Source organism: Jaculus jaculus, chromosome 7, assembly GCF_020740685.1.
Source record: "Jaculus jaculus isolate mJacJac1 chromosome 7, mJacJac1.mat.Y.cur, whole genome shotgun sequence".
In the NCBI taxonomy this organism is placed as follows: domain Eukaryota; kingdom Metazoa; phylum Chordata; class Mammalia; order Rodentia; family Dipodidae; genus Jaculus; species Jaculus jaculus.
The window spans coordinates 156,842,805-156,851,975 of NC_059108.1; the positions used below are offsets into that span (position 1 = coordinate 156,842,805).

At 58.7% G+C, this 9,171-nt stretch overlaps 1 protein-coding gene across 1 annotated transcript; it reads left to right on the plus strand.

Annotated features, from left to right (window-relative positions):
- The first annotated feature begins 5,286 nt into the window (after positions 1–5,286).
- Positions 5,287–8,730, plus strand: Zbtb42 (zinc finger and BTB domain containing 42). The gene has a single exon (XM_004665649.2). It carries the CDS (start codon positions 5,408–5,410, stop codon positions 6,659–6,661), a length of 1,254 nt encoding a protein of 417 aa, XP_004665706.1. The 5' UTR covers positions 5,287–5,407; the 3' UTR covers positions 6,662–8,730.
- The last annotated feature ends 441 nt before the right edge of the window (positions 8,731–9,171 follow it).

The window sequence follows — 9,171 nt, forward strand, 5'->3', positions numbered from 1 at the left end:
GCTCGCGTGCGCCGCTGCGCTGGGCCGGCCGCCCGCCGCTCGGTCCTGCCGCTGCCGCTGCCGCCGCCGCCGCCGGCCCGCCCTCTCCCCGCCCCGCGCCCGCCCCGCGCCGCCCGCCCACATCCGCCTCCGCCGCCCCGGGCGCCCCCAGCGCGGCCCGCGGCCAGGGCGAGGCGCCCCGCGAGCGCGAGCGCGGCGGCGGGAAGGCGCCGCCCTTCGGTGGCCCCGAGCCAGGGCCTCGCCGCTAGCGGAGCCCCGCCGTAGGACCAGCCGGCCAGCCTGCCCCAGGGCCACGTCCTCTCCGGCCTCAGTTTCTCCTTTTGTAAAGTGATTGGGCGTGCCTAGGCCTAGCTTCGCCTCGATGGTGTTGGGAGGGACCCAACCCAAGACCCCACTTGGGGGTGGGGTGAGGAATGGGTTCGTCTGACTTTCACGAGGCACCCCACAAATGCAGGTCATCCGGGGCGCACGGCAGGAGCGGTCACCAGTGTCCTGAAAGGGCACAACTCAAAGCTCTTGGAGGACTGGAGGAGGACTTCGTAGGTGACCAGACAAGGAGGGATTAACTGGCCTAGGTTCAGACGAGTTCCAGTGAATTGGAGGCCGACTCAAGGGTGGAGCCCAGTGAGCCAGGACCCTCACTTTGTACTCAGATGGGCGAGGCCCCTGGATGCAGACCTGGTTAGTGAGGACACAGTCACAGGATTCCAGGTGGCTTCGCCCCTGACCTATCCCTGTTCCTCCCCCACCCTTGGTCTACCTCAGAGGTTCTCACACGGCCCTTCCCCCATTCCAGAGGCCCAAGTTGATATAGACCCTTTTGTGAAAGGAGGACTCTTGATACTGTCTAAGGACTAGAATTTTTGGGAGGGGGGTCATTTTTGTTTTTCAACTCAGGGTCAGAGTTCACTTAAGTGGACAGTAAGCAGGCAGGTTCAGCCCAGCCTAGCTCCCTGGAGGGAGCCCCTGGCTAAAATTGGCGTTCCTTCCTTGACTCCGGGGGCTGAGTGAGAAGGCTTGGCTGAAGAGGACTCAACTCTGGCTGGGCGTGGTAGCACATGCCTTTAATCCCAGCACTCAAAAGACAGAGGTAGAAGGATCTCTGTGTGAGTTCGAGGCCAGCCTGAGAGTGAATTCCAGGTCAGCCTGAGCTAAAGTGAGACCCTCTCCTCCTACAGGAGCAACACCCACTCCTTGGTCAACAACAGCTCTCCCAGCTCTGAGTGCCTCTGACTTGGGTTTGTCCTCAGAGCCTGCACTTCACACATCTTTCCATAACTCACCCTGCAAACCTTCACTGCAGGACACTCCTCCTCCACCCACCCACCCCCACCCTCCACCCCTACCACCACCACCCAGGGCTGAGCCAAGCAAAGCAGCAAGGAGTGGCCACTGGGAATCAGCGGGACGCCCTCTCGTGGAAGAGATATCAATTACTGACTACTCTGCAGGCTTCCCTTCATGCTCCTAATGGAACCCACTGTTGCAGCAGACATGCCATGAACCCTGCTCCCATGCAGTGCCCAGTTCTGCCTTCCCTCTGTGTGGGTCTGCTCTTCCTTGGGCAGAGCCACTCCCCCTTCTGGAACTCCTCTTCAGCATTGCCCCTCTTGAGCCCCCTAGGAAGTTCAAGGACAGCTGACATGCTCTGAAGCCAAATTTCTTCAACCAAAACTGCTGTCCCTCCTCCCTAGGCACAAGGACCTTCTCCTGTCACCTTCTGCAGTGCCTGGACTCTGCTTCCAGGCTTCCAGGTCTGGACAACAGCTGTAGGGTGGGGCCATGGGGCAGCTCCCTCTGCGCCTGGAGATGCTCTGCCTGTGGCACCCCAACCAGGGTTCTATGAGTGCCTCCTGTCATTCCTGCTCTTCAGAGCACACTGCCAGTGGAAAGAAATCCTGGGGTGGCAGGTGGCAGTGCTACCAGCAGAAGTTCCAGCCCTGCCTCCCCCAGTGGGCCATAAGAGGAACTTAAACTCCAATCTTCAGCCCTGGGCAGTACAGGGCACCTCTCTCCTATTATTATTTCCTCCTCCTTTAGCCCATTCCCAACTCAACAGGGCTGAGCTAGGGAAGCAGTGTTGGGTGATAATAATGGAGAAATGGGAATGAAGGTATAGGGTCAATAGGTGCCATCTTACAGCCACCCATTACTTTATGTTAGGCCAAGGACCAATCAGTGGTCTTGGCCCTCATAAAGGAGCAGATATGCACCCTGCTTACCAGAGACCCCTGCAAAGGGCCAAGCAGGAGTGGAGAGGGGGTTGCAGAAGAGGTCAAGAAAGACCACAGCAGCTAAGGAGATAATATTTGAGCAAAGCCAAGAATGAAGAGGAGCAAGTGACAGGGTCTTTAGGAAAGAACATTCCAGAACCTGCACTTTGCAGTATCTCCAGGATATGCTCTGATTACAGTTTTGCAGACTGGAATTATTAAAGTTATAGAAGCTCAGAACCAGGCACACCAAGAGAGGTACAGTCAGATCTGTGTTCACCCGTAAGTACAAACTGGGCCATTCCTGTTCAAATAGGGAGGGAACCGGATGCCAGCCCTCTGCTGCCCCTCCACTGTTCTAGTGACCAGGTAAGTGTAGTATTAACTCCAGGTTCCCTGCTGAAGTTGTCAGATTTAGAAAATAACACAGACATCCAGTCAAATTTGAATTTCAGGCCAGACATGGTGGCGCATGCCTTTAATTCCAGCACTCAAGAGGCAGAGGTAGAAGGACTGCCATGGGTTCAAGGTCAGCCTGGGACTACATAGTCCATTCCAGGCCAGCTGAGGCTACAGCAAGACCCTACCTTGAAAAAAATTTAATTTCAGATAGATGAATAAAAACTTGAGGTGTGTATGTTCACATGTGTGAGTATAGGCATGCTTGTGCCATGGTACGTGTGGAGGTCAGGGGATAACTAGGCCTCAGTCCTTTCCTTTAACTTTATTTGAAGCAGGGTCTCTCCCTTGCTCTCATTTTTCACTGTTGTGTTTACTAGGCTGGCTGGTTTATGAGCTTCCAGTGGATTCTTTCTCCTGTCAACCTTCTCACAGTAGGCACGCTGGGATTAAAGCCTGCCACAGTACCCAGCTTCTATGTAGAGTCTTGGGATCCAAACTCAGGTACTGTCCACTCTGAGCCATCTTTGGCAGCCCCTAAATGAATAACTGGGAGGTGGGGTGAGACAAGTTCTTAACCACATAGCACAAGCTGACCTTGAACTTGAAATCTTCCCATCTCAGCCTCCTGGGATTACATCATGCCTGGTTGTAATAATTTAGTATAGCAATGTTACTTTCCTTCCTATAGAATCCTAGATCATAATTTCTTTTTTTTTAAATTTCTGATTTTTATTTATTGAGAGAGAGGTGAAAGAGGCACTGCAGACACATGTGCCACCCTGTGCAGCTGGTTTACGTACGTCCTGAGGAATTGAACCTTGGTCCTTTGGCTTTGTAGGCAAGCGCCTTAACTGCTAAGCCCTCTCTCCAGCCCTAGATCATAATTTCTATGGGCTCCAGGGCCCCTGGCTTCACCTTAGGCTGCCAACCTGCCAGCTTAGAACAGTGTTCCTGGGAACTCTCTCCAGCAGCCAGGAGTACCCTTCCTCATAACTGGGTGCTCTGTTCTGAGTGAAAAGCAAAGATGGGAACTCCCCCACTCACCTGTCCACAGATGTCTTCTGGGAAATCTATCTACACAAGTGACAACAGCGTGGCCGCTTTACTCCAGCCAGCCACACAGCACAGCCACTCCAACCTATGTAAGTCTACCTTCCCACCTGCCTTCCACCATCCTTGGTTGTGCTGCTGAACCCCCACATCCTCCATCCCAGGCCTCTGGGGAGCACAAGGCTGGAATTCAGGATGGTCCTAGCTAGCCCCATGGGAATGTGGGGCCCAGCGGGTCAAGTCGGTCGCCTGACCTAGCCCTCGCCCAAGAGGTGTAAGAAAGAGCATCTAATTAGCGGGCTTGTGAAGCTGATCTGAGAACTGTCCAGAGCGACTTCACCTGTACCCTAGCGAGAAGGCTCCCCGGCCAGCAACGCAGCCCAGCTAGAGGGACCCTACCCCTCCAAACTCAGGCCTCTATTGTTCCCGGCCATTTCCTTCCAGCCCCCAGAAGAGCCATGTGACTCCTCTCTCACCTTCCCTGAAACACCTAGCCCAGGGTGCCTGTCCTGGCCCCTCTCCATGTCTCCTTTCTGACACAGTCCTGCCAAGTCTAGAGGTCTCTTGCCCCTGTCGTTGCTCCCTTCACATCGGCCCCACGTGCCCTGTCCTGTGCGCCTGGCCGCCAGCCCTGGGTCCAAGAGGGCGGAAATCTCCTGTGCCCAACTCCCGAGTGCAGACTCCGCTCTAGGTCTGACCGCGGGTCTACTAAGTTAACGGAAAGTCCAGAGGACAGCGCCCCCGGCCCCTCGGCGTGGCCTCAACAAGGGGCTCCACGCGTGATCCGGCCTGCGACCCCGATGACTGCCCGAGCACCGGCCCGAGGAGAGGTAGGCGCCTGGGAGGTGGTCCAAGGCGGACAGACCGCGGGGAGCGCACGGAGACCCGGGCGGCAAGTATCGCGAGAGAGCCCCGCTACCCCGCAAGCCGCGTCCCGCACCGCGTCGGGACCCAGTGCGCCGTCTGGGTGCGCGCGGGGCCGACCCGGTAGGGCGAACGGGGAAGAGGTGGTGAAGTGACCTCAGAGGTTCCGCCGCTCCGGGAAGTCGCCTCGGCCCGCCCCCTCCAGCCCCCGCCCGGAGTTTCGCTCTCCGGGGCGGGGCAAGAGGCGGGCGGTGCCTGGCCGGCCAAGTTGGAGCGCGCCGCGCCCGGCATCTTTCGGGTCCCCGCGCCCTCCCCGCCGGGGCGCGCAGCCCGCAGCTCCGTGCGCGCTGGGCCGCACCGGGAGGGAGGGGGGCGGCTACCGGCGGGCGGCTGGCGCCGCGGAGGTGAGCGCAGGGGGCGGGCGCCCGGCTCCTCCCGCCGCGCCGCCCGCTCCCCGCCGCCGTGCTGCCTTAAATGGGGCCGGCGACGGCGGCAGCTGGAGGCAGCCCGGGCAGGCGGCGACGCGGCGACTCTGGCGTCGGGGGGCGCGGCGGACCGGCGGCCGCCCCCCAGTAAAGCCGGGGCGCGCGCCAGGCCGGCACGGGTCGGCGCGGCCGGGCCCCTCCGCCGCGCCCGAGCCCCGCCCCGGCGGCGGAGGGGCTTCTGTTTACTTTCGATCGAGTTTTTCCTGCTCGGGGCAGGTGCCCAGAGCGGCTCCGGGCGGGCGCGCGGGCGGGCGTCGCTCCCGCTCCGCTCTTTCCACGCTGCCTGCACCCGGGAAGGGCGCGTCGAGTTGCCCCGGGGACGACTGCTGGTGGCGGCTTCTCCCGGCGGACTGACCGGCGTCCCGTTTGTGCTCAGGTGATGACGGTGGCGACATGGAGTTCCCTGAGCACGGCGGGCGGCTGCTGGGCCGCCTGAGGCAGCAGCGCGAGCTGGGCTTCCTGTGCGACTGCACCGTGCTGGTGGGCGACGCGCGCTTCCCCGCGCACCGCGCGGTGCTGGCCGCGTGCAGCGTCTACTTCCATCTCTTCTACAGGGACCGGCCCGCCGGCAGCCGCGACACGGTGCGGCTCAACGGCGACATCGTCACGGCGCCCGCCTTTGGCCGTCTGCTGGACTTCATGTACGAGGGCCGCCTGGACCTGCGCAGCCTGCCTGTCGAGGACGTCCTGGCTGCGGCCAGCTACCTGCACATGTATGACATCGTCAAAGTCTGCAAGGGCAGGCTCAGGGAGAAGGACCCGGACCTAGAGATGCATGCCTCTGAGGCAGTATGTGGCCAGCCACCACGCCCCCTGCCTTCCTGGACCCCTGACTTCAGGCCAGCTACAAAGAAGGTTAAGCCCCCGCCCCTAGGGGTCAAGGCTGTCCTTTCTGTGCCAGCATCTAGGCCTCCTTGGCAGGATCCACCAGAGTCAGGCGGAGCCCTTGACCTGTCACTGAAGCCTAGCGCAAGACAAGAGCCAGTCCACCCACCCTACATCCTCCAGACACCCCTTTGCAGCTGGGTACAAGGGCCCCAGCCACTGGTGAAGGGTGAGCGGGACTCACTGTCTGAACAGGAGGCCAGCAGCCCTCAGAGCCCCTCCAGCCCCCAGCCCACAGCCTGTGCTTCTGCAGGCCGGGCCCTGGCTGCGGACCTGGAGCCAAGGCCCATCCGAGGGTCAGACAGCCAACAGCTGGGGCTGGATGCAGGACTGGTAGCAGGCACCGAGGAGCTGGGTGCCAGCAGGCACCTCTGCATCTGCCCATTGTGCTGCAAGCTGTTCCCTAGCGCCCATGCCCTGCAGCTACATCTGAGCGCCCACTTCCGAGATCGGGATGTCACCAGGGCCCGGATGTCCCCAGATGGCACTGTGCCCACATGCCCACTTTGCAGCAAGACCTTCTCGTGCACATACACGCTGAAGAGGCACGAGCGGACACATTCTGGGGAGAAGCCCTACACGTGCGTGCAGTGCGGCAAAAGCTTCCAGTACTCCCACAACCTGAGCCGACATGCTGTGGTCCACACTCGGGAGAAGCCCCACGCCTGCCGCTGGTGTGAGCGCCGGTTCACACAGTCTGGGGACCTGTATCGTCATGTCCGCAAGTTTCATTATGGCTTGGTCAAGTCCTTGCTGGTGTGATGGGCTGCTCTGCATAGCCAGGGTGGGGGCCAGAGAAGGGACAGGGCTTCTCAGATGAAACTCTGGGGCCTGAGGAAGCTCAAGCAGGTGTACACCCTCCCCTCACCCCAAGCTAGAAGGTTCTACCTGCCCATTGAACAGTTAATGCTGCTGCTCCCTGGATAGGGCCCATGGTGACTCACAACCTTCCTCGGGATTTGCCCTCCCTCTGCGCCCCACTCTTCACTCCTGAGCACAGGTTGCACCCTGCCCAGGCCAGAATGGGGTCTTCCTCAGTGTTCCCTCCAGCTAGGCTCTGGGGGTGTCTGATGGTGCTGTTCACTGGGCTTGGGCTCAGTGATGTGAGCTGACATGGCTGTTCTCTGATCCAGAACTTCCTTGACCACCCTGCTGGGATGCTTGAGGGTGCCCTTGTAAGCCTGGTGCCATGATAGAATGACTCACTTGTCAAGAAAGTCTTAGCAGGAGTGCTGAACAGGGTGCTCCAAGGGAAGAGGCCACTCCTGGTGAATGGCAGCAGGAACCCCTGTTGGGAAGGCCTTGAGCACAGCAAGTACCAGCAGGGGCCATGGAGACGCAGCTGGCCTGGTAGGGAACATAGCCCCAGTGAAGACCCTGGGGCAGTAGGAAGGAGGGTAGCTAAAGCTAGCTGGCTCTGGAGTTCTGTCAGTGGAACATGGGCCCTGCAGAGCATACCATCCTGCTGCACTAATTGTAACTTTAGGCAAAGGAAGTGGAGATTTGGAAATGGATTCTCATCAGATCCAGGTAGCCTCCCAGGGATGCCATACATCTGCTAGTGGGTAAAGGCTGTGCCCCTGTTAGAGACTGCTGCTGGTCCCCAGCAGGCCTGCCCTTCAGGCTCACTCTCCTGCCTGCTGGAGGTCTCCCCAGAGGCTATGGTCATCCCAACAGTCCTGAGCACCAGGCCAAAGGCTTTCCTGCTTATCAGGAGAGCTGCATACAAGGTTTCCCCACACCGTCGCATGGGCAAGGAGGAGGCAGGCACCTCTATACAGACTTGAGGGTGTGGAGGACTGTGTCCACTGGCTTGTGGCTACCAGAACCTGGATCATTTCAGGAAGGGAGTGGAGTGGGAGTAGCCTCAGGTTCGGGTCAACAGGTGGTAGAGCTGCCTGGACACTTGGCTATCTCCTCAGCCCACTCACACACATACCAGGCCTGTCTCTGCTGATTGCAAGTGGCCTGAAGGACAGTTGAACTGAGTCTTAAGTTGTTGTGTCTTTGATAACACTTGATATATTTATTTGTCCACCTGGTCTAGAGCAAAGTGACAGTTGGTCTTCCCTGAGGTGGACAAGACCCATCATTTACTCCCTGTGAGCTCTGGGCTTTCCTGCTGTGTCCATGGGAGGACATTGACTCAGTAATGCTCCAGGGCTCTGAGCCCTTGGCCAGCTGCAGCCAGGGAGCTAGAGAACAGGGGAACCCTTGCTTCTGGCATCCTGGCTCCCAACCCCCACCTCTGGAAAGGCTAGCAGGACCTCGGGATTGTGCTGTGCGCTCCATGGCCTGGGGTTTCTGCCTGTGCACGCATGCAGAAGGCTGCAGGTGAGCAGCACAGCACCACCCAGGCAGAGGGCAGTGTGTCACTGGTTTTCCCCGAGTGCTTTCCTGGGGCAGGGAGCCTGCCCTGCCTTGTCAACACTGGACTCATTGTCTTTGGTGCAGTTACTGTGAAGTTAACATTGAAGGGAAGTGACCCATTTTAAGTTATAATTGGCATGGTTCAGATAAAACATGTGCGTGCATACATGTCTGACACACTACTTGTGTGGAGAGCATGGGAGAGGTGAATGGGGGCCAGGTGCAGCCTGCTGTGTGGGCCAACTCAGGCACTGCCTGTGGTCTTACCAGTGCTCTGCCACTATAGGGGCAGCCAGTAGTTAACCCCAGGGGACAGTTCTTCCCACTTAGGTTTGGCTAGGATGTTTCTTTGCACACCTCTATGCTGCTCCTAGTAGTGAGTGTTGTCTTCCTATTTCACATACCTTTGTCCCTTTCTTGGTCATAATGATGGTTATAATAAAGTTACCATATGTGGAAAATGGCTGTGGTTATTGCTAATGATGGGAGAGGCCAGAAGGGTGGGCATTGCCAGGCTGTGGAGTGGGGTTGGGGATAGTCTGGGGTTCTCTCCCAGATACCACCAAGTGTTCATGCCCCATGGGTGGATGGCCTGGGGCAGAGTTGTTTGACAGATGGTACCTACTCTCTAGGTTTTCCCCCACTGAAGTTTGGGGAAAGACAGGGTCTGAGCTGTCTGATTCTGTGGTCCTGGTCCTCTAGGACTTCTGCAGACGTACCCTCTCCTTTGCTCTCTTCCCCTCCTCTCTTCACACTTCCTTTGGAGTGGAACTGGACTGAGCCTTTCTGGGCCCTTCCAAGTAGGGGGATGGGTTCTGGGGCTAATGGCTTGGGGAATCTACCAGCTCTCCCCATGCTAGGCATTAAGCAAGTGTGTATGTGTACCCTATGTCCTCTTCAGG